Source organism: Esox lucius, chromosome 17, assembly GCF_011004845.1.
Source record: "Esox lucius isolate fEsoLuc1 chromosome 17, fEsoLuc1.pri, whole genome shotgun sequence".
Taxonomy (NCBI): Eukaryota; Metazoa; Chordata; class Actinopteri; order Esociformes; family Esocidae; genus Esox; species Esox lucius.
Genome location: NC_047585.1, coordinates 18,991,031 through 19,016,292, shown reverse-complemented (window position 1 = coordinate 19,016,292; position 25,262 = coordinate 18,991,031). Strand labels below are relative to the sequence as shown.

The 25,262-nt window shown below is 42.9% G+C and overlaps 3 protein-coding genes across 6 annotated transcripts; all 3 read right to left on the bottom strand.

The window, feature by feature from the left end:
• Window positions 1-489: 489 nt before the first annotated feature.
• cidec (cell death inducing DFFA like effector c) lies at window positions 490-8,302 on the bottom strand. 4 transcript variants are annotated; one of them, XM_010881846.4, is made up of 7 exons: window positions 8,214-8,302; window positions 7,891-7,980; window positions 4,200-4,277; window positions 3,852-4,005; window positions 3,403-3,549; window positions 2,300-2,487; window positions 490-1,798 (listed from the first exon to the last, which is right to left on the bottom strand). In XM_010881846.4, the coding sequence occupies exons 3-7, from the start codon at window positions 4,250-4,252 to the stop codon at window positions 1,615-1,617; spliced, it is 726 nt and encodes a 241-aa protein (XP_010880148.2). In that variant the 5' UTR covers window positions 4,253-4,277; window positions 7,891-7,980; window positions 8,214-8,302; the 3' UTR covers window positions 490-1,614. The 4 variants fall into 4 exon arrangements, with proteins under 4 accessions (XP_010880148.2, XP_010880146.2, XP_010880147.2 ...); XM_010881844.4 differs by having other exon boundaries at window positions 7,904-7,980; window positions 8,214-8,301; XM_010881845.4 differs by lacking the exons at window positions 7,891-7,980; window positions 8,214-8,302 and adding an exon at window positions 5,357-5,458.
• A 2,380-nt stretch (window positions 8,303-10,682) lies between these two features.
• On the bottom strand, window positions 10,683-12,933 carry ucn3l (urocortin 3, like). The gene is made up of 2 exons (XM_010881849.3): window positions 12,653-12,933; window positions 10,683-11,626 (listed from the first exon to the last, which is right to left on the bottom strand). Exon 2 carries the CDS (start codon window positions 11,608-11,610, stop codon window positions 11,230-11,232), a length of 381 nt encoding a protein of 126 aa, XP_010880151.1. The 5' UTR covers window positions 11,611-11,626; window positions 12,653-12,933; the 3' UTR covers window positions 10,683-11,229.
• A 5,315-nt stretch (window positions 12,934-18,248) lies between these two features.
• On the bottom strand, window positions 18,249-25,257 carry LOC105017330 (cytochrome b-c1 complex subunit 1, mitochondrial). Its single transcript, XM_010881850.4, has 12 exons — window positions 25,136-25,257; window positions 23,371-23,511; window positions 23,159-23,245; window positions 22,947-23,076; window positions 22,398-22,596; window positions 22,206-22,285; window positions 21,993-22,108; window positions 19,568-19,872; window positions 19,265-19,350; window positions 19,095-19,183; window positions 18,916-18,991; window positions 18,249-18,814 (listed from the first exon to the last, which is right to left on the bottom strand). The coding sequence occupies exons 1-12, from the start codon at window positions 25,196-25,198 to the stop codon at window positions 18,750-18,752; spliced, it is 1,437 nt and encodes a 478-aa protein (XP_010880152.1). The 5' UTR covers window positions 25,199-25,257; the 3' UTR covers window positions 18,249-18,749.
• Window positions 25,258-25,262: the final 5 nt, after the last annotated feature.

The following is a 25,262-nucleotide window of genomic DNA, read 5'->3' as shown; positions in this document are numbered from 1 at the left end:
GCAATTTCTAATGTATTTCCTACAAAAGTGCTACAAGTTATTCCCTTAAGTATTCTGTGCACACTCCCAATGCAAGGAAAACAGCACAAACTATTTTGGGGGGGGGGGGATCAGAGAACACACAGGAAGAGATCCTTCTCCATTTCACCTTAAATCACGTTTCCAGTTAGAGCCTGTTTTGCTCATCTTTACAAAGGATGCTGACCGTGGAGGTAACAGTGACTGGAAAGAAAGAAATGAGCTGATGAATCCACGGATGCTGAAATAATCCATACGAAGGCATTACTGCATAGTTTGTTCAACACACTAATGTCTCCATTAAGCACAACATGTTAACTGGATGGAATGCACATTAGGATATTCTAGGAAGCCCTTTCTTTCACTCCACCAAGGCAAACAGCCTTATGAAACAGGTGCTCAAGCAGCCACGGTCTATAGAAGAGATTATATACAAAACAAATGCATACATGCCAGCATTAGAAGCAGAGAAACTTGAAATAGCAGTTTTATTTAGTTGTCAATGTTTCCAGGATTCCACAGTGTGCTTCATGAACCTGCAAAATGCAGAGCATTACAATGAGAAAAGGTCATGCTAAAACATCAGAGAACCTTACAGCAGGCAGCGCTAACTCAAGTGATAGGCAACATCACCATTAAAACAAATATATTGACTGGGGATGTTTTCCTCAAAGTAGATTTTTCAGTCTTCAATGTAACACAGAAGAATTAAGTTGTACACATCTTTCCACTGGTGTAGCTACAGCCTCTGAAATTATTTCTATCTTTTACGCCTCTGCCAAGTGTCATCCTGTCGGTCGGGCTATGTAATGGCTCGGTTCCTTTCCTTCCTCTTCAGCCCCCTGCAGCTGGGTCCCTCCCTCTGGCAGGCCCTGGCTGGCGGGACAGGAAAGGCTGGGGGACAATTAGAGGAGTGTGGTAGAGAACCAGACCTGATGCCAATTACTGTGTACACCAGCCAGCCAGACATGTCACCCATAATGACCTCCAACACTGGAGCACAGGCCAGCCATGTGACAAGTCAGATGAACAATGAACTGACACTTCCTTGTCTGCTTCCAGGTGTGACAAGTGTCTGTGTTGGGGTGGGAGATGAAGTCACTTAAAAGGTTAATAATCCTGTGATTTATTCTTGCTCAGCAACATAAAAAAGAACCAAGTGCTTTTCATCAGTTGAAAGTACAGTCCAGCAGTAGTCAATGCAATAGAAAAGCAGCAGATCATAGACAATGACAGATGTATTACAAAGAGAACCATGCAAATATTTACAAAGTGTGGAACAACCAGCCCCAATATTAATTGAAGTGGGGTGACCCGACCAAAAGGGGAGTACCTGGCACCGTAACCATGACATCAGAACGATGCAACAGTCCTCTCATGCGATCGCTCCTCCAGTTCTGCCCATTCCCTTAAATCCAAGGGCCTCCAACAGCCCCTTTAACCCTCCTGTCCATAAAGTCATCACTAATCTGACAGGACTGGGCAGGGCCAAGCTATTTTAGTGTGGACCTTTTTGTTTTTATCCGAAACCACAAAGCAGACGGGGGATTACAAAAAGGGAGGGAGATGGAGTCCTTTCCTTAGTTTTGGGAGAGTTCACACAGCCGCCCTGCCCATCAGGATGCTCTGCAGCTGTTTCATCTTCCCGTCCTGCGGCAGCAGTGGCAGTCTCCCGGCTGCCCGCTCCTCCTCCTCCAGGAGCTGCTCAATGTAACAAGAGGAGCCCAGGAGGATGTGTCCCGTGGCCTGCATGGAGAACAGGGTCCATCGGAGAGCCTCCCTACAGGAGCAGGAAACAAATGTTAGACAGACCTTGCCCACTGATAGTGTTCCGACAGGTAAGAGACAGACACGGACAGACAGCAGTATATATATTCAGGAAGATGGAGAAATGCCAACAAATTAGAGAACCCCAGAGTCAGATAGCAGTCAGTGTGATTGACACTGCAGGGCTGGAAGAGTCAACTCCCCAACCCTCCGCTCCTAGATGAAATACATGTGTCATTCTCTCTAGGCACTTTCCAGAGAACACTCAGCTAAAGCCAGGAAATCGGCAGGTTTCAGCAAAGATGACAACCTGCTGTAATGAATCTGAACATAAAGTCAACTTCTAGGTCTTACCTCCACTCCACTGTCAACTAACCACAGACAGTGACCAACACACACACACACACACACACACACACACACACACACACACACACACACACACACACACACACACACACACACACACACACACACACACACACACACACACGAGAGAGATAGATAGACTTACTTCAGTATATTCTTGGCAGCATAGCAGCGCACGTCGTAGGAGACAGAGTAGGTGCCATACAGAGTGGCCTTCACATTCAGACAGCCAATGAAATCCTGAGGGTTGTTCTTGTATAGGTCAAAGGTTATTCTTGCCACATTCTTCCTGCACTTGGGTTTAATGTCATTTGGCATGTGAGGTGAAATGCTCTGGGAACAGAGAGATGGAAAGGAGAGCGGGATGGAACATGGAAAAGATACAAGACAATAGATTTGTCATTTAGCATGAATTAATATATGTCCTAGGGGGTCCCAGGGATCGAAGCATCGTCTCCGGTATACATGCATGGCTTTTGTGTTTGCTTAAAATCTGAACAAGTGCTCTTCCAGCTCTCTTTTCTTAAAAATTAAGTGTCCTACCGCTTTTTTTTGGTGGGAAACTAAAAAGGAAAACTGCATAGATGACCTCTTACAGTGGCAGTCAAAATTAGACAGATGAAAGACTGCCTCACACCCTGCCCACACCCTCCCCTCCATCGAAAGGCTCCAGTCATCTGCAGAGGAACTTAATGAGCACTGGAATACAGATTTGTTCTGAACCTTGGACAGACAACAGGTGGGAAAAGACGCCGTTGATGAGACGAACTCAGCATGACAGCAGCCAAGCAGGAACAGGGGGATGCCATTCAGGTAGCGGCAAAACATTTAATGAACATGAAAATTATCTACTTTGGACAAACACCATTTAACTCTGGTTTAAATAGTGATTTTATTATGCCCAAACTCATGAGGTGGTAACGAATTAAGGGGTTTAGGATGTTTTGTATTCATCACATCATCCCTCAACTCTTTGCCCAGAATTAGTATGGAGTCATTTCTGATGTATATAAAATAGAGGTATTCAATCCCAAAAGGTCACGTCATTCATATGGAATATGGCAGTAGATTGTCACGTTTGTCCCAAGTTATCTGAAAGACTGGCCATCAACATCATCTGAGAATACATGGGCTCTGATACACAACAGTGAGGCATCTTCCCCATTCTACCCAGTGACCCAGTGTTATGGCGCCACCCAGTGGCATCTGCAGGAAGCCAGGACAGAGGTAATTTGTGTCCCTACAAACCTTCGGAGGCGTCCATAACTGACCCTTCTCTAGGACCATGAGGACAGTGTTGTCGGTCAGGGTTAAGAAGAACTCCTCCGTGTCCACCCCTGTCCCATCTTCATCCAAAACCAGGGTGACGCAAGACACTCGCAGTGAGTCTATGGCCTGAGAGGGAACAACATACCCATCAGCCCAGACGCCACCTACACCAAGCCGGCCTACTCAGAGCCTGCTAATTAGCCACTCCATTTTACTGAGCGTCACCCATTTCCATAGTGAGTATATAAAGGCATTTCCAAGTATGTAAGTAGGTAGTGACTAACCCGTCCTTTCATTCCTCCATTATTTGATCAATCTCTGAGTCATATTGTTACTTGGCTAGATGACATGCAATACATTCGTATAATGAGGCCTCCCCCACCCAGGTCCATTCCTCTCTGCTCTGTCACATCCACTTTCCTCCTCACCTTGTTAAGAAGGTCTTGTAGCCCATCAGCCATGATTCCCTTCTTGATGGTGCGATCGGCGCTGGTGACCCGGAAGGGTTTGGGCCGAGCTGCTCTGACGCACAGTAGCTGCTGGGTCATGGAGGCACTGGCGGACACACTGGCCGTTACACACCTGGCGGAGACGCGTGCAGGCAGGGTCAAATGACGAAAAGTACTGGAAAATGATGCCAACTTTCAATATATTAAGTGTGTCCTATATTGTCAAAATAAACAAGCGTTCAACATCACCAAACGCATTCTTAAGAGGACCAATGGCACCCCAGCAATTAGGATGCACCCCTCAGCACGGCAGCATCAGGCTCTTACTTGGAGAGTGAGGAAGGGGACAGGAGACTGAGGGACTTCATAGCATAATCCATCCTTTGGCTCCTCTGCTAACAGCACCTGGAGATTTATCAATGTCATACACTTGAGGTTACCACACCTGTCCAGCAGGGCAGGCTAGATTAGTGATGGCCATTCGAGGCTTCATTACCATTCTTCTAGCAGCAGGATATGATGCTAGCAGCACTAACTCAGATGATCTTTTTCATAATAAAAGCAATCATTGAAATATTTAAGGCAATGCAGTTAAAAATCTAGTCTGTACATTTTATGTTTAATGTCCATTCCAATGTTATTCTTGTCTGTTCTTTTTCACAGACTAGATTGTTAACTATATTGCTTTATTCATTTCAATGATGGTTTTTAATTTGATATAAATCTGAGTGGTGCCAGCATAATATCCTGCTATCCTGAATGGCCATCACTAGGCTATATGCTGCACATCCACTAACATACCATTACTTAACATCGCTGTTACGCTGTTATAGTATTCATTTTTGTGCATAATGTCCATGGGTCTGAGTGAGACATGGGTCAAGACAAAATTAATTAAATTAACGAGGGGGGGCACATAAAAAGTTGTAAAAATTGTATTTAACTCCACAACTATAACTAGTGACTTGTTTCATAACACCAAAACATTAATAACAGGATTAACATTAATGTTGTGGAGAAAAAATGCTGAAACCAGAATATACATTTCCAATTAAATCCACTACACTCAGGCTTAATTAGGATAACGTAGTAAAGCCTTGTCAGTCTAGATCATTTAATACATTTTACATGCGATACATCGAGACAGAAGCCACAGAGATAATTACAGATTACACCTTTGATAGTCAAAAGTACCCAAACTCTTGTGATGAATTAAATTCAATCCTTAAAACATACAAACATTCCGGTTGTTACCAAGTAAACTATACCAATATTTTCAGTAATACAACCTCTTTCTGCCACCCCACGAGATAACATCACATCTGTCCCAAAAGAAGAAAGTTTGACTAAAACCACATACTTCTACAAACAACAACATAACACTGAAATCAACTTCAAACCTTCCTACCGCCACGTTTCAAAGCAACAGAAAACACAGCGGACATATTGGTCTCTAAATCTCCAGTCGATTCAGTTTTGCGTACCTTCTCTGACTTCCTCTCCTGTATCTGGAATTAAAATCTAAATCGAAGGATACCAGAGTCTTCACAGTTGCCCCTTTCTTGCGTCACTCTTTCACCTTTGTTCTAATCAGCAGACCGTATGTAGTCAGTTCTGTTGAGCAACACTCAGCGCCCTCCCACTGTCCAATCCCCTAGACTTTAATGCTGTGCAATCAGATGAGTCACTCCTATTCTCTCTTCGGTCTTTCAAGTTAATGCTCGTAAAACATAATTTTGTGAAATCGCATTCAGTCGTATTAAATGATCAGATGTGCGCCGACATCATTCCACTGCCTGCTGGCTCATTGTAACCTCCAATTTTAGACAGAAGATATTTCATCCCTCTGTGACAAAGCTGTTGTTAATCTTTACATTGCGGGTTTGTCTACAGATATAGCTCCAAAGCATTGCCTGACCCTCCCTGACACCACAGTGTAATATAAACAGTTAGTCAAGCTCTCACGTTATAATGACATCAACTAAAAACAATGACACATCACTTCAATAATAAGTGCCCTTCAAACTCTCACGCCATCCAAGTTACAAACCCTAGGTCAGATTTAAAGGCTAGTATCCACAGCTTACATATTTTAGGTCATAGGTGACCTGTGTTGGTGTCACAGGGCTGTATCAAAACACATAACCACTGATGTAGGCAGGTTTCATCCACTAGCCATGGTGTGACAAAACAAAACCATTAATTGAACCATGTATTCCAATCAAAAGCCTAATCGCCAAGTACTGAACAGTTGATCACCTTTTACTGACAACAGAAGTGTCATTTTGGGATCCCAGAACCTTGGACAGACAGAATGACAGAGTACTATGAACCTGACTCAGTGGGCTGTGATGTGGAGGGCGTAGTGAAACATTCTCTGCTCAGTCATGGGGTCAACCAGGCAGCACAGTGTGTTGTTCAGAAACATTCCATAAAACATACATCTACATACATCTGAATTGTCATACTAGGTTTCATTGTGAATACAGATTTCTTTATCATAAAAAGTAAATAACTTGCATGTTGCCTATTTCAATCGAGTCGCCTTCTTGGTCAACCAGAGAGCCTGAGAAGACAAGGCTGATTCGGAAATGACAAAGAACCTGTTATGTTGGATTTTCATAAAATGTTTATACAAAAATGATCAATCGGAATAAGCATTGTTGAAATTATACATTTGTGTAAAAAAGTATAGGAGATAATTGCAAGTGTATCGATTTTTGCCTCAAATTTGTAGAGATTCCACTCTGAAACTCATAATACCCAGACAGTATTACGTTAAAAAAAGTTTTTTAGTATGTCAATACTGAAATGTAAGTTAAAGTTATTAAGTTACTGGTCATATTACTGAAAAAGCAGTTAAGGCTTAAGATGTCACCAATTGCTTATTTGGTAGCATCTAAAGATTAAACATTATGGAGTCTAAAATAATCCAGAATCTCAACTAACCTCTACTTACAAGGGATGGGGAAACAGCCTTGGCTTTCACATGTTATGGGACCAAAGAGACCTTTTACAAAACACAGTGACAAAACCTTGTGCATTCCTTTAGTTTGGTGCCACTACTGGATTATTTCACAACATACTCTGTCGCCAGTTATTTCACACAATGTCTGTGACCCTCTCGCTTTCTCATACAAAACAGTCCCACAGCGGTAAATAGTATGCAAGCTTTCTGCATAACAGGAGCATTAAGACATGCACACGAAAACCAAATTAACCTGCATCTCAAATGTAAACCAAGGATACTCAGACATCTGACGGGTTTGGATCAGACAGTCCAATAATGAAAGCACATAGATGTTATGATGGACAGTGAGATTGGCAGGAGGAGTGATTATCATTATTTTCCTGCACTGAGATGACCCGTGAGTCCCGAGTCACTAAAAAGATTCGTTCAAAACGAACAATTCGTTCGCGAACTGCACATCACTACTGCTCAGCACCCTTAGAATAGGTTCAGAAACGCACTTGTAGTTACTGTCCGTGGCAAACATGCACACATAGACCGTTTCTCGGTCAGCTGAGTTTAAGGTGTATCATTATCGTTAGCTGTTCAATACCTCCCGCGCTCCAATTATCAGCACCTCTTGATAAAAACATCTTTCCGCTTTATCACTACCCATCCTTACTCCCAATAGTTGCCTCACAACCCGACCGCAGCCTTCTGGCACTTGATCTAAAGAGGTCCAGTTCCAGAGGAATAGGCAGGATTCAGCGATGTAAGCTACAATGGCCTGAAGTAGAATGTTTGGAATGTGAACTGGTTGAGTGCATAATCAGTCTGCACAATAATTAGGAACGGTATTAAGTCTATTAATGATGTTTGAAAAGACTGCCTCCCGGCTTCAGTTGAACGGAGCGAGGCTGTTTTCCCAGTTAATCGTTAAGGACATGGAGTGTCTAATATAATACACTCTACTAATGAAAATGACTGTTTCTTTGCTACATTAAGCATATGCTACTCAGAGACCCCTCATTTATTCTGAATGTGAGGGGTGAGTGTAAATGAAATTACCACAAAACCGTACTTCTTGGTATTCCAAAGGCCTCTCCAACAGCCGTCAGCACTCTGCGGCGTCATCCACCTAGCCACGATTAACTACACCTGTTTTAATCACATGACAAAACAATTAGGTCTACTGTGCTTAAAATAGTCCATCAACACTGAAATACACAAAATAATGATCTTAGTATTTTTGACAGGACCAGAGGGTGTAATCCTAAAATGTACCGCAAAACATTATCGTGGTCTTTTTTATGAAATGTTGATTAGTTGTTCCAATGCATCGTCCTGCTTTGTGTGAATATCGACCTCATGTGGACAAAAGTACAAATTACCTCCCAACTGCTGTGAGGCTGCTGTCAGTCGATGTTCTGCATTTTGCCTTTAGACCTTCGACGCGATAGGAGATGTATGTCTTGTAAGGGCCTAATTCACTGCTGTAACCGCTCTGATACCCCTCAGACAGCTTCCGGGGTAATAAACAATGGTAGGCCGCAATAAGCTGTCAACTATGTTCTTGGTTATGCAGCAAAGTTCCCAGACATTTGGCCACAGGGTTCAGTGACTCATCTGTAAAGTATTTTCAAATATCGGTACTAAAAATACCTCTTACCTAACTTATTTCATCTGTGTTGGTAGTAGGCCTAGTAGTGGACTACACTACGCTTGGAAATATAACCCAGAAGGGGAGTGAGAGCCTGAATCACTAGACTTTGGGCTAGGACAGTTGGCTAATGAGGAATGTATTTTATTAAAATGTATAGTTTTAGGATTGAGAAATTCTATAGATGTGTGCCTTTTAATCTATAATATGATACTCCTCATTTACAGTGGTTGGATGTGATTGATCTAAAAAAAAAATGAAGTTATACGCATCAAGAAGTCTTCATATTAAAAAAAATATTGTTTTACAAATGAATGAAAGAATATAAAATGATAATAGTTGTAAATTTGCCTTGGTGGAATATTTTCCATGCACTGATTGGAATAATAAAGTATTTAAATAACATATACACCACCCATATATACAATGGTCTCTCTGTCAAATATTGCATTTCAAGCAGAGATACAACTACAAAAAGAATCATGGTATGGGAAGGCATATCATCTACAAATACTACAGTCATGTATCATACAATAATGGTATGGGAAGGCATGTCATCTAAAAGTACTACAGTCATGTACCTTACAATCATGGTATGGGAACGCATGTCAACTACAAATACTACAGTCATGTACCTTACAATCATGGTATGGGAACGCATGTCAACTACAAATACTACAGTTTGTCAGGATTACATGAAAAGGGATAAAGCTTAAGCCAGGCAAAATCTAGAAGGAAAACCTGCTTTACAGCAGAGACAGATAGAGGAATTCACCTCTCACCGGCACAATAACCATCAACACAAGAACAAATTTAGGGCAAATTTACACTATAGTATTTACCAATTACAATGAAAGGTTATGAGTGGCCAAGTTAGTTTTTACTTTAATCTTTTCTAAAATGCATCGATGACCCAGGCCAGAAGAATTTGTGACAATAATGTACAACTATTGATCCAGGTGTGCGATATTCTCCTCCATATCTTTGACGGATCAAGGGATTACTGAACAAGCCAAGTTTTTGGAGATCTGGGAGGTAAAATGTCAAACCTGCAACTGATATTATCACCTAATATGTATATGGTATGTATCACTGTTGACTGGCAATCTCTAATGTTGTGTTTTCGCTGTGACCAAACATTTGTTTTTCATGTACCTGATGGTTATTTTACAAAGTTCTAAGAAATCGCATTATTGGGGGGAGAAAAATATAACCAGGAGACACTGCTCTTACTCTAGCTCGGCCTATAACCAGGAGACACTGCTCTTACTCTAGCTCGACCTATAACCAGGAGACACTGCTCTTACTCTAGCTCGACCTATAACCAGGAGACACTGCTCTTACTCTAGCTCGACCTATAACCAGGAGACACTGCTCTTACTCTAGCTCGGCCTATAACCAGGAGACACTGCTCTTACTCTAGCTCGGCCTATAACCAGGAGACACTGCTCTTACTCTAGCTCGACCTATAACCAGGAGACACTGCTCTTACTCTAGCTCGACCTATAACCAGGAGACACTGCTCTTGCGCTAGCTCGGCCTATAACCAGGAGACACTGCTCTTACTCTAGCTCGGCCTATAACCAGGAGACACTGCTCTTACTCTAGCTCGGCCTATAACCAGGAGACACTGCTCTTACTCTAGCTCGACCTATAACCAGGAGACACTGCTCTTGCGCTAGCTCGGCCTATAACCAGGAGACACTGCTCTTACTCTAGCTCGGCCTATAACCAGGAGACACTGCTCTTGCGCTAGCTCTGCCTATAACCAGGAGACACTGCTCTTGCGCTAGCTCGGCCTATAACCAGGAGACAGCTCCATGAATAGACAGACAGTCCAACAATTACTTTTAATAACAATTCGTTATTCCCCTTTAAGGCATTGTCTACATTTCTTTTATACTGGTAAGCATATACTTTGATGAAAATTGTGTTGTAATTATATACTCTGTCAAGCCATTTTTTCGATCATGTTTCACAAACTAGATCACATCCCTACACACCATTCGGTACTTCCAGAATAAGAAAAAAAAAAAATATTATTCATAATAGTTTGCTCAGGTTTCCGATTAAATTAATGATCTGAGACAAAATAAATGACTCTCAGAATTGATACCCTTTCTCCAATTGATGTAATCGAGCATAAATCTAGGTGGATGATCTCTAAGAGGGGTCCGTTTTTGTCACTGATGTACAAATCCTCTTCATGCTATTGTTCTGTTATCAAAACCTGTTGGGAATGACGCATGGGAGGTATTGCTTATTAGCTTGTGCCTTATTGGTTACTGATGCTTGTAATTAATAAAGGCCTCTGACGTCAGGACAGGAGAAGCAAGCTGTTAAGATAAATGAGGTTCCATTGTCTGATTTTATTTTGCAACCTTTCCTTAGTTTATTACACATACAAACACAATACATACACTATAAATGGTTCCCTATCTGTTACTATTACATTTTTATCTGCCCTTGATCACTGTAGCAGAGAAAAAAGACCAGCTTTATCTTTCATTTGATCAGTGACATTTCACTGGCACAATTTTCTCTATCTTCCTTAATCATTTTGTACAGGCAGTCAGTGGAAACATTTTGTCTAAAACTAAATAAAAATGCTGCAATAGAAATATAGAACAAATAAAATAGACATGTAATTGAAAGCTTCAAGGTAATTTTCATCAAACAAAAACAGTTTCCCCCAACCTGGTTTTGAATATCAACACCCCCAGTGATATGAGAATCAACCCCAGTCCTTATTTCCTCCTGCCAATGCGTGCCATCAACTCTGCATTGGCAGCAGCCTTGGCTCTCATGTCATGGTTCTTGGCCAGGTCTATGAGGACACTGAGAATGCTGGTGGGCACATCTAGGGACAGGGCGAAGCGGGACCCCTGCTGGGCTCTCTTGGGGACCTGGGAGTAGGGTCGTGGGGCCCGGGCCTGCCGGAGGGTTGGGTGGAACTCTTGGGGTAGCAGGGATCCCAGGATGCCACTGCGGTTTACAATGTTGACAGACAACAAATTACTTTCTGTGTCTTCTTCTCCAACCTTGTCACTGACAAATCCCATCCTTTGGCCCTGGCTGCACCAGGGCAGTAGCAAAGCCAGGCTCAGACATAGACGCATACCTTGCATGGTAAGCACAGTTGATCTGAAGGAGAAAATGTGGAGAGTTATGAAAAACTTCAGATTGTTTATTTGAGGTAGATTTTGTTAATTTCTAATTATAAACAGGGTGGTTTGGGTTCCAAGTGTTTGCTGTCTGAAAACAGTATAGTACTTAATAAACCGTGATATATAGTACATTATAAACTGAGTGGTTTGAGCTCTGACTGTTGACAGGTTTGAAGATGTGCTAAATAATACATTATAAACTGAGTGGTTTGAGCTCTGACTGCTGACAGATTTGAAGATGTGCTATATAATACATTATAAATTGAATGGTTTAAGCTCTGACTGCTGACAGGTTTGAAGATATGCTGTATAATACATTATAAACTGAGTGGTTTAAGCTTTGACTGCTGACAGGTTTGAAGATGTGCTATATAATACATTATAAATTGAATGGTTTAAGCTCTGACTGCTGACAGGTTAGAAGATGTGCTATATAATACATTATAAACTGAGTGGTTTAAGCTCTGGCTGCTGACAGGTTTGAAGATGTGCTGTATAAAATACATTATTAACTGAGGGGTTTGCGCTCTGACTGCTGAAAGGTTTGAAGATGTGGTATATAAATACATTATAATCTGAGTGGTTTGAGCTCTAACTGCTGACAAGTTTGAAGATGTGCTATAGCAGACCTCATACCACCTGTATGAAAACAGTCTGTAGCTGTGGAATATTGGCTGTATATCGCAGCCCTTCACACCTTATTGCTTGAATATATTTATTTTATTAATATATATTATTATACATATATATTATTGTGTACATGTAATGAATGTGTACATTCATTACATGTATGTGTACATTTCTAAACCTTGTTTGACATCAGTGTAGAAATTGGTCTAATTCTGTTTCCGCAGATCACCATTCAACGGCAATACATTTAACTAAGGCTGAATTACACTCTGGTTCCTTAGAGTTTCTCTAACAATCTAATTTCCTACCAACATTCTGGATTATACTTTGACATGTTTAAAACACAATGTAAGCATCAGTCATAAGAACATACCCAATGTTCTGCCTTAGGAGTAGTAAGGTCCCCAGAAGGCACGTGTCCCTTTCCTCTTAGATGCAGGGTGGTGGCAAAAGTCTTTTTCTTATTGTTGCTGGTGTTGTTTTCTGTTTCTTGCTATTTCTTCCAATCTTTGCCCAGACACTAAGTAGAAAAACAACCGCTAATGCATGTTCAGATGTTCTGGATTTCTCTCTTTTTACCCAAGCCTTGGTGGTCCTCCCACTTTATAATCTACGTGGAAGTTCAACCGTCACATCCCCTTGTTATCTTGTATATCTCTCCTCCTTTGCCCTCCCTTCATACCTTGTCTCATTTCCTCTTCTGCCGTTGTTTGCTATCACCCTCGTTTTCTAAAAATAACATGATGGTAATAGCTATTATTTTCTGTCTAGAGTGGATATTACCCTGTCACCACTCCAAGAATATTCTATGTTCTTCTCTAACAAAGACAAAATAAATAGCCATTCATTGTATGTTCTTCTCAAAGAGATAATAAACAAATTTTCACATGCTTTTAGACAGAGTATTATAAAATAAAAAAGCACACAAAAAATCCAATGCCTTTATACAGCAATAAGACTAGACTGATGAACATACACTTTTTATACACATTTATACACTTTTCGATTGACCAAACAATTTCTTCAGCTTGTTCTGTGATTATTCATATTACATTTGAAAGATGATCCAAGACATACATGTCATCTGTTATCCTGAGATTAGATTCACAGTACTTTGCCATTCATGATCATTGCCATACCAAAGCCATTCTGATGACAGATGTCTTCTGTCAACAGTAAACTGGAGTTTGTGCAACTGGAGTGTCACCGTAGCCGATATAATCACTCCATCAAAGAGATTAAGTGGTCAATTACCGATGTCTTGGCTGTTTACGTGAATAGACCCATTCTTTAATTGTAAACTGTGTCAGTACTCATGGCCAAAAGGCGGAAAGAAAGACAAACTAATAACGAGCGATAGAGAGAACTGCCGGAAAGAAAGTACTTAAGTGAAGGGATGAGAGAACAAGGCTGTCAGCCTCAGAGGGAGAGATAGGAAGACATGCATCTTATTTCCTCTGTCACCTCTAACCCGACCCATCAGAACATTACCCTCATCAGACTAATGATAAGCAGGCTCTTACAGCCTGAGCTGAGAGACAAGACCCAGAGGGAAATGGAGACAAGTCAGTGGTTCTGTATGTACGGATCACTCACAATTCGTTGGTATAATCTACAGTAACCTGTACAAAAAACAAGCAACACTCTGAAATAGACTGCTTGGCCTCCAGAAGGAATTTCCAGAATCCCAATATCAGACCCAGAGAGATGGAGCAAATATAATGGACCCTCTCATAGGGATGTGAGGAGATGTCACACAGTCCATCTAATTCAGTAGCAGACTTGCGCGTCCTTAAAAATAGCTGTGGGTTTGACGTGACTTCTTTAAACAGGCTTTATTCACTGAACTTTGTTCAGTTCCTAGGTTTGGTTCAGTCCCCCCTGCGGTTATCAGAGGAAACACGAAGAGAGCTTGTGATGCAACTTGTTTTTCTGAATGTTAAGAAGGCGACACTCCACCTTACGTTCTCTTTTTTGGATTGGAAAGTAAACATTTAATATATTTAGTCCTTTATATACAGAATAAAACAATAAAAAAAAACATAGATGCTACATGGTACTAAATTAATAAAATGATATACAGCTCTGTAAAAAAGAACACTGCACTTTTTTCTTTCCTTTCCAAAAAAGTTGGAAAGGAAGGTTTTGAGCAAGGAACAGAAGGGTTTAAATTAAGAGACCAATGCTAATTGAATGCTTCTGTTCCTCACTCCTCACAAAACTTTCCTTTTCAACTTTTTTAGAAAGGAAAGAAAAAGGTGCAGTGGTCTCTTAATTTTTGCCAGACCGCGTAAGCGGAGCCGGCTAAGAAGAGCGAATGTAACTGACTGACTGATCCTTAATGGAGTCTAGCGACTGCTGAAACGTGTAATGCAGTGGGGTAGTGGTTAAAGACAGTGTCTCTCATGTGGAAGACCTAAGTTTGAATCTATTGAGAGCAACAACATTTATTAATTTCTGGTAGATTCCACGATTCTCTCATCTTTTCACTTGATGAAAAAGTTAGTTATCATCGCCTTTATTGATAGTTATTGTATAAACGTAATTCACAAATGAAAGAAAAAAGTACGTTCTTATGCCATACATCCATCCATCTTTTTCCACTTATCTGGGGCCGGGTCGCGGGGGCAGCAGTCTAAGCAGAGATGCCCAGACTTTCCTCTCCCTAGACACTTCCTCTAGCTCTTCCGGGGGACACCGAGGCATTCCCAGGCCAGCCGGGAGACATAGACCCCCAGCGTGTCCTAGGTCTTCCCCGGGGTCTCCTCCTGGTGGGACAGGCCCGGAACACCTTCCCGGGAAGGTGTCCAGGAGGCATCCGGAACAGATGCCCAAGCCACCTCAGCTGACCCCTCTTGATGTGGAGGAGCAGCGGCTCTACTCTGAGCTCCTCCCGGGTGACCGAGCTTCTCACCCCATCTCTAAGGGATCGCACAGCCACCCTGCGGAGAAAGCTCATTTTGGCCGCCTGTATCCCGGATCTTGTCCTTTCGGTCATGACCATAGGTGAGAGTAGGGACGCCTTACGGCTCAGCTCTTTCTTCACCACGACAGACCGATACATCGACCGCATTACTGCAGAAGCTGTAGTAATGCATAGAACCCGTTCCATCCTTTCCTCACTCGTGAACAAGACCCCTAGATACTTAAACTCCTCCACTTGAGGCAGGCACTCTCCACCAACCTGTAAGAAACTTAGTAAAAAATGACCAGTGGCAAAATAGAATTTGTTCAGGATAGAGACAAGAGGCTATACTGACACCTAGTTAAAAAGCAGCTCTGTGGTGTAGGAGTTAACAACATTGGCTTCCATGTGGATGACTGGGTTTGAATCTCTGAACTAGGCTTGCCTGGTTTCTTGTTTCCAGAGCTGTATATCCTACACTTGAACCCTGAGGCTAACCTGTGAACAGGCCTGGAAGCCTTGACTAGTAATGAAGCAATTAACTGCTGGCCAGTGACTCCACTGCTGCACCATTCAGAGACCCTGTGGCCCTTTTTGTCAAGCATGGTGGTGGCAGCATCATGGTGTGGGTGTAACGGACGTAGGCAAAGACTGCTGCTCCTTAGGATAGAGAAAAACATAGGAAATTCAGGCATCAGGCAATTCTCTGGTCCTCATTATTCACATTTCAACTTAACTTGGTTGATTGTGTCTTACAGTTGAGAGCGGCATTTAAAAAAGAGACCTAAAAAGTCCATTAACATGTGGAATTGCTTAGTTGTATACAGAAAAGAAAAGCTGCTGTGTCTCTGAAGTCAGAGCAGCAGTCTCTGCCTCCAAAGGCAGAGTTTGCAGCCAGGCCGAGACTATGCTTTGTGTTTTTATGGAAATGTGCCTACTGATTCAAAACAACACAAATAAAATTTTAAACAACTCTCCAGAAGTCAAGACGTAAATGCATATCCCCAAGAGACTGTTACTAGGCTGCTACAGAAAATGATACTTATGATTGCAAGCGGTGATTTATAATATAGCACATTGGGACAAAACTTGACTGATTTGGCATGGTCGACAAGCTTACAAACCCCCTAAAGCAGATAGCATCAGAACTCGTGTCCACTGTGAAACGTAATGAAGTATTAGACAGACCATCAAAACTACACTGTCAAACAATAACACTGTACTGTCACTACGACCACCAAGACATAACTTGGTTATTATGTTGCAATTTAATACAATTGATCAAAATGTTTGACATTCTTCTTAAAGCTTCCAAATGTTGTCTCGACACATGGCCATCTAACTTTTTTTAAACTATTTTTAACTCTATAACAATGGATCTGTAGTAAATAGTTAATGGCTCCCTGAAATCAAGAGGTCTCTTAGACAAATTTCAGTCAGGCTTCCAACCTCACCGCAGTACTGAAACAGCTCTAATTAAAGTCTTGAATGATAAATGGCTGAATACTGATTTGGATAAAATAACAAGTTCTGGTTCTATTAGATTTCAGTGCTGCATTTTACACTGTAGATCATAGAACACTTCAAGAGAGGCTGGAAAATTGGTTAGGACTCTCAGAGACAGTCCTTAACTAGTTCAGATCTTATTTAGATGGCCAAAGTTACTTTGTCACCATTGGCAATCATGAATCTGATAAGGTGGCTATGACATGCGGAGTTCCCCAGGGATCAGTTCTCTGGACCGTTTCTGTTCAATCTCTATATTCTACAGAAAAACAACATTAACTACCATAGATATGCAGATGATACTCAAATATATGTGACTCTCAACCTGTATGACAACAGCTCAATATACTCTGTGTCAATGTATAGACCACATAAATACCTGTATGAACCAAAATTGTCTACAATTAAACCAGGATAAAATTGAGATAATTGTGTTTTGCAACAAAAATAAGAGAACTAGTTATAGTAAAGAGCTGGATTCTCAGGCCCTTAAAACCTGGGACCAAGAGGGTAATCTTGGGGTTCTGATAGACCCAGACCTCACGTTCAACAGTCACATCAAGGCAGTCACCAAAACAACATTCTATAATTTAAATTAAGGGCTTTTGTCCCAAAAAGACCAAGAGAAGCTCATCTATGCTTTTATCTCTAGTAGGGTTGACTACTGTAAAAGCCTCTTAACTGGACTCCCCAAAGACTGTAAAACAGCTGCAGCTCATTTAGAAAGTTGCTGCTAGAATGTTAACCAGGACCAACAGAACATCACTCCGGTTCTTACAACTTTGCACTGGCTTCCAATCAGTTACAGAATCAATTTTAAAGTGGTGCTTGTAGTATATAAATCAATGAATGGTTCAGGCCCCGAATACATTTCTGATATGTTTGAAGAGTATAAACCGATCAAGACCCTTAGATCCATGAACTCAAGTTAGGTAGTAGAGCCCAGAGTCCAACCTAAACATGGCAAAGCTGCATTTAGCAGTTATGCTGCACACAACTGGAATAAACTACCAGAAGATCTTAGATGCGCCCCAAACGCATACAAATACATTTTCACACGCCCATGACTGAACTCTTGCACCAGAGTTAGCCTTACAGCTTTTAAAGCTTCCTCATGGAATCCACCAGTGGTTTTGTTTTTATTCTATTTCCTTATTGTTTTATGTTTCACTGTTTATATACTAGTATTTGTTTTTATTCTACTGTATTTTTATATTTTTCATTGTAAAGCACATTCAATTGCTTATGCACAAATTGTGCAACATAAATAAACTTTCATACAGCTGAGAGCCATCACAAGTTACATTGATTAACACAAGCATTGATGTAATAAATCCATTAACACACGTTTGAATGTTTCCACAGAATATGGAACAACCGCTTGCTGCATCGAGCTACTGCATTGCCAGCTGGCCAGTATAACTCAAGAAGATCTTGATATTTATGGGGACAACAGGAAGTGGGGTACATATTTACTGATGCATTGTAAAATACTTGAATTATGGCCATCTTTTCAAAGATGAATACAGAACCTTAAAGACAAATCCAAACAATGTTATTATGCACAAACACTGTTTTACAATGTTTTATTTGAATTTGTCAGAATGAGAGCTTCTGTTATGTACAATAGGACAGAAACAAAACATTACATCAATTCATAAATACCTCTGCTCCACATTAAATGGTTTTACAGTGTTCTGATTTAACTGTATCACTGGGTGTGTTCAGCTGTCCCCTTCCCCAGAACCCTACCAGGTGCATAAAAAGTCTTAATAATATTAACAGGAATCTTCTGCCTTACAATCGGTCTTCAGAGGAAATTTATAATTACCAGAAAAACTGACCACTCAATCTATGCACACCAAAAACAGTTCTCTCACTTCTAAACAGTTAGAATGTAACTAAAGTAAAGGGCAGGGACTCCAGTCTGTGATAATGAAGCCATCAGTTCTTCACTTTTGCGTTGATGGAAGGAGTTGTGGAGCGGAGGAGAATGGAGCAATGGAGGAAGATGGAGGAGCAGACAATGGACACGCAGAAAACATCCCTTCGGTGGTTCTCAGAAGCGGAGCCAGTACATGGCACTGCGCATTCTGTTGTAGTCAGGCAGCTGCTCAATGGGGCCTGTAGAACACAGATAGGAAGACCGATTAGATCACCACGTGGCATCCAGACAGATCTTCAGAGTCCCCGTCTTCATCCAGGACCGGAGCAGTGTAACTCACCTACGGCAGCCACGGCAGGACACTTGTCATAGATGTATCTGGTACACACGTCACGCACCATCCTGGGGGTCACCTCCTGAGGGGTAGGCGGAGAGAGCGGTGAGGTGGGGTGAGGAGATCATGGAGTGCAGGCTTGAGACATGGTCGTTAGGGAGCAGGGATAGGGTTTTTTAACTCACGTCAATGCGGGCATCCCACTCGGCCAGGGGGATCCGACGGCCGTAGTTCAGGATGTGCCTGCCAATGTCGTCACATATGGGCGTGGTTCCTAGGAGAGTGGTACAGCATTGTTAGTGGTGGCCAGGAGAGATGGTTCTGGCTGTGTTCCTGACACATGAGGAGACATTACCGTTGAGCTGTCCCACCAGGCTGGTCTTCAGGGCGTTCTTGGCTCTCGCCACATCGCTCTCAGTCACAGTGGTACACAAGTTCATCCTTCCAGAAGAAAAACAAAAAGGGGAAAGACCCCAAATAATATGTTAAACGAACACCTGAGGCGAGGTTTCCATTTCACCCATTTATCTTTGTTGTAACATGAATGACTAACAGTAGCGAGTGGATACATTTTCATACTTCATCCTCCAGGTCCTGCCTGGGAATCGAACTCGCAACCCTGGCATTTATATCCCCATGCTCTAACATCCCAACTAACCATGCGTTCTGAGACCAGTGCATCATGTCCTCGATTGAGTGTTTGTCGGTGACGAAGTAGATGCCCAGCAGGCCGGTGTCGCTGTAGGAGGAGTGGAAGGCCTGGAAGCTGTGACACAGCTTCTCCTCGGACGCCAGGCGAGCCAGACGGCTGCTCAGGTGCTTCCCGCCGCCGAAGGTGATGTCATAGCTGCCGATGATAGAGTTGGCCACGAGGAGGGGCACGATGTCCGGGCTGGTGGCGCTGGCACCCTCAACGGCGATGGCAACGTGCGCCAGGGGAATGTCATCATCTCTCATGCGGATCTGGGGGAGGGGAGAACACAGGGCTGAAGGAACCTTCCGGATCTCATTCTGAACATGCAGGACTGTGAAGGGGGTCTTCTACAGATCAGTGTAACTACCCGACACTGTTGTGAGAAGCTGTGTTCGTTTCTGGAAACGACAACAGCCGTTTTAAGTGGAATGGGGTGGATTTCCTAAGCCCAGTTGTTACAGCACCCTCAAAGCCTGGGTTTTTCCATTTTTGAGTCAGTGTTTCTACTTATTAATTTGCTGCAAGAATGCATGAGAGTTTAATGCCAGTACCAGGGCTGTCAGAACCGTCTCCACATAGCATAGATTTTAATGGCTGATTTGGCCAAACTTCAATAATGTTGTGTGCATTTCTTGGTGTCCTTAGTACTGCCATTAAATGCAAGTTAACAAGAACTAGGGCTGTCAACGACTATTCTTAATTCAAATATATATTCGAATAGTTTTTAAAAAACGAATTTCGAAGGTGAAAATGAATATTCGAATAAAAAAATAAAATGCGGGGAAAAAAACATTGGATGAACGCATGATGTGGGTCTGGCTACTCGAGAATTTCAACAGAGTGTCATGGCGGCTCGTTGAGAATACGATCTTGTATTTTACAAAAATAGTTCACAAACGTGTTTCTGAAAACATTTTAAGCGAGAAATAGGCCATGCAGTTGCTGAATCTGTCTTCATTTCAGCTCAACAAAGGTTAGTTTGAAAGATATTCATTTACTTCTACTGGATACTCTTCAACTGTGAAACTTCAATTTAATGTTAATATTTGTTTCAATCACTGAATGAAGCCTGCTATATTTGGGACAATAGTCGTGACCTTATATTGCTTGCACAAAACTCTTGATCAGCATTCAAAATGTGTTTATTGTTGTTCATTTTAAACCGTTATTGCACAGAGAGCGTGAGGGCGAGAGAGAGAAAGTGCTCGAGTGAGTGAGCGAGCGAGCGTGAGGTCTGCGGTCTTGGTCATCATTTGATTTACTTGTTTTTGTGTTGGTAATATGTTGTCAAATATGTTTAAACTTAAATAGACTACCTATACAAGTAGTTGTCTCTTTGTATTAATTTTTCCTGTTATTGACGTAATGCGCGTAATTGACAAAATGCGCGTCATTGGCAAAATGCGCATGTGCAACCAGATGTTCTAATAGTTCGAATATTATGTGTTTTTTAGAGGGAATATTCGAATGTCATTTTTGAGGAATTTTGACAGCCCTAACAAGAACTGATTATTTGGGAAATGACTGCTTTTCCCTAGAAACAAAAATGACTTGTACTGAGCTAATGTCATCAGCCAAATCCAGGGTGAAGTACAAGACAAACGACAGAATGAGTTTTGCTTCGCTAGCTATAATTTGCATTGTGGTTGTGTTTAAAATTAGAGCCATGTTTTCAGCCACTGTCATTTTGATAATGTAGATCAAAATGTACATTGTAGCCAAAACACACACACTCCTGAAAAGCGCATTGCAACAACACCCCAAAGAGAAAAAGCTGACAGGATCTGGAACATTCCAGAGGTAGCTTACAGGGCCGGGTATATAAAGGTCCCAGCTGAGCAGCTTGGTGCAGAGGAATATGGAGAAGCTACCAGGCCCAGGTCAATGACGGCCCATCCCAGCAATCCTGCCATATCGGAACATAATACTAAAAAGGAAGACAAGGGGGAGGGGGGGGGGTGCAGAGCAGCCTGAGCGTCGATCACCTACCCACCAACACCGCCGCCTCCTCCTCCTCCCAAGCCACCCCCTCCCCCTCCCAAGACACCACCTCCACACCACCTCCTCCTCCCAAGCCACCACCTCCTCCTCCTCCCAAGACGCCAGTGTGAGGACAAACCAGGGACGATGCAGCCACCCTGGGTGGGTGGTTAGTTTGTTTTTTCCCCGTCGGCAAATAATAGGCCCACCGGGGCCCTGAACACGTGTCCATCCCCTGCCTCTCCCCATTACAACACCACATCCTGTCATAATGGGAGCTGCAGTGGTTTCAACCTCACAGTAAGTCATTTTCTGGGTAGACAATTTTGTTGCACGTTTGACCAACATTCTGCTGTATTCAACTAGGGCCCAGCAGAATCAGCTTTCGACTTATGGACTAGCTACTCACCTCGCTGCCAGTGAAGCGGCAGGGGGACAAAACGGGCACAGCGTCGTTCTCGTACTCAAAGGAAACTCCACTGAAGTGCTGCTTCGCCAACCCAACCAGCTCCTCATGAGTCACGCCTACAAAGGAGCCCAAAAGTGAGGCGTTACAAACAACGAAAGACATTGCACACAACGACAACGACCGGGGCAGGTTGGTATCGTATGGGAGTAATACCTCCAGCCGCTGCCAGCACCATGCGGGGAGCCTTGTAGTGGCTGTTGATGAACTCTACCAGGTCCTGTCGACTTAACGTCCTGAAGGGAAGAGAGGTCCTCGCAGTTAAAGTATCCTAAAGTATCATGATTCTAGGATTGCACAAATCTTCCAACAGAATAGCACAATCTAATAAACTGGGTGTGTGTGTACCTGGCGTTTTGGGAAGGTCCCAGCACACTGTGACTCAAGGGTGTACCCTGGAAGGCTGTGGCGTGCAGCAGGTCCAGACACACATCCTGCAGGCTGCCCTCCACCTCCTCCAGCTCCTTCAGCACAACACTCCTCTGCTGTTCGATGTCAGCCTCGCTCAGGGCACAGCTCTGTACCACCTCGGACAGCAGCTCCACCGCTGGGGAGAGACACACACTTCAATACACACACAGGCGTGCCTGGCGCAGACGTGGGGTCACTGGCCTAGGCGTGGGGTCACTGGCCTAGGTGTGGGGTCAGGTGTTTCTGGTGTAGGCGTGGGGTCAGGTGTTTCTGGTGTAGGCGTGGGGTCAGGTGTTTCTGGTGTAGGCGTGGGGTCAGGTGTTTCTGGTGTAGGCGTGGGGTCAGGTGTTTCTGGTGTAGGCGTGGGGTCAGGTGTTTCTGGTGTAGGCGTGGGGTCAGGTGTTTCTGGTGTAGGCGTGGGGTCAGGTGTTTCTGGTGTAGGCGTGGGGTCAGGTGTTTCTGGTGTAGGCTGTGTGGAGGGCTCACCCTTGGGCAAGTCTTTAGCCAGGGTCTTCATGTAGTAGGCGGTGTGCTCCCTTGAGGTGTACGCACTCAGATGAGCACCCATGGACTCCACCTGTTGCTCCAGAGCTGCCTGGGGGAACTTCTTGGTCCCCTGGGAAAAAGAAGATGGGGATGAAAAACATTTGGGTGCTGTATTCAAGTATAACACTCAAGGTGGCAGGTGGTTATTGTACCTTGAAAGCCATGTGTTCCAAAAAGAAGGCAGATCCATTGTTCTTCTCCGTCTCATAGCGACTTCCGGAGCTGATCCACAGGCCAACCTGAGACACGGGAGAGGTGGAACGTCAGAACCACGCCGGTGAACAGTCGGGTTGATCTGAAACATCTGCAGGGACCAGGAAGAGTCCATAGAATCAATGACCAGTGACACAGCAGACATACTTACAGTGCACGTGTTGTGTCCCGTCTCCTCGGATGCAATCCTCAGGCCATTGTCCAGGGCAGTAAGGCGGGTCTCTGGAGCTCCCAGAAGACTCTGGGCGTAGGTTACTGTCGCTTGTCCACGACGGAGAGACAGCAGGATGGGCTGGAGTGAGAGAAACATATGAAGCCAACTGAAATTCACTGTTGATGAGTCGATGTGTGACACAGAGGTCATCTGAACATTTAACACCCTGATAACCCATTTGGCCATAAAAGGCTCTTATATCTAGACTGACCATCTCCTGCAGCCCAGCCACTATAGGTCTCTTCCTAGGTTCCAACTGTACAACCTCTACTGCATAGTGACGTAACAACACAGCAGTCAGATTATTAGGTACATCCATCTTGTACCGGGGTCAGACCCTATTTTCCCTCCAGAAGAGACTGAATCCTTCAGGGCATGGGTCCTGCCAGGTATCGGAAATGATCCAGTGATGTGGGACCACGCAGAAGCCATGACATAATGTAGATTGTAGAGCAGCATTCTAGCTCCATTCCAAAGACGCTCTAGGTGGTTGAGTTCTGGGGACGAGCAAGCTAATCAAATAAACTGAACCGAATGTCTGCGGAATGATTCTGAGACAATGGACTTTTTGACCTGGCGCATTATCCTGCAGGATGCATGTATGTGAAGGGGACATTTCAGACATGAAGGGATGCACCTGATCTGCAACTAAATTCAGGTACGTTACAAGAGGGCTCTTCAACACTGGTCCTGAAGGAACAAATACGTTTTGTTTTCGGCTTCTACCTGATAGTTAATTAACCTCATGGGAGATAAGCATTTCAGCCCTCCAGGACTGGAGTTGAAAATCCCTGTACTAGAGCGTTCAAACATTGCTCAATTGGTATCAAGGGACCTAATGTGTGCCATGAAAATGTTCCTCATACCATTAGACCCTTTCCATCAGCCTGTACATTTGACAGCCTTACCTAACAAACGTGTTACTCGGTGCGTGTAAAAAAATATATATATTATGTATTTTTAGCAACTCCTAATCACCTTTGGAATGTCAATACCAAATAAAAAGTTTTAGACAGTTTAAGACGATCTGACTGTGGGCTGCACAAATAATCCACAAAAACAACCGGTTGACCGTAAATAGCTAGTTCCAGGAGGTAATAAGTTAGTGGTAAGGGGCTATTTTTGTATTTAGTCAACTCACCAAACGCCAATGTGAAGATCCAACAATCAACGAAACAATATTAAATAAAAAAGTCGGTCACATAACTACAGTGCAATTAATGTATCATTCCCAGTGAAGATTCAGTAAGCAAAATTATCGATCCGCTAACAAGTTAGCTCCTGTAGGTAACCTTACTGCCACCAGCTGAACTAGACTAGTTAACACAAGTTATGTGGCTAGCTGCTAACATGTAACGCGTTAGCTAAACGCCAGGGCAAAAAGGACAACCAGGAAGAATCGCCAAAAGACCTCACTATATCTAAAAATGAATATAGTACCCTTGGTAAAGGTTAACTAACATATATAAAATAAGGCTGTCAAGATGTTCACATACATACCACAACCTACAGGCATGCATTGCGCCTTTATTAACAGTTGACCTTGCGCTAACTCGGAATCCTAAACCGGCTAGCTGTGGTGGGATTGAGTGCTAGAATTAGCCAACAAGAAAGCTAGACTAGAGACAATCGATGGACTAACATTATTTTTTTCTACATAGTAACCCAGCGTTCAAATACGAAGATATTCCGCAATACTTACGCTTCGGGCTTTAGCTAAGGCTCGACCCACAGTGCTCCCTACTCGGCAAACGGACGCTGCCATCTTTTCCGGGCAAATAATACAGAAGAAACAGCTGCGAGTGCGCGCACGTTAACCAACGTGAACT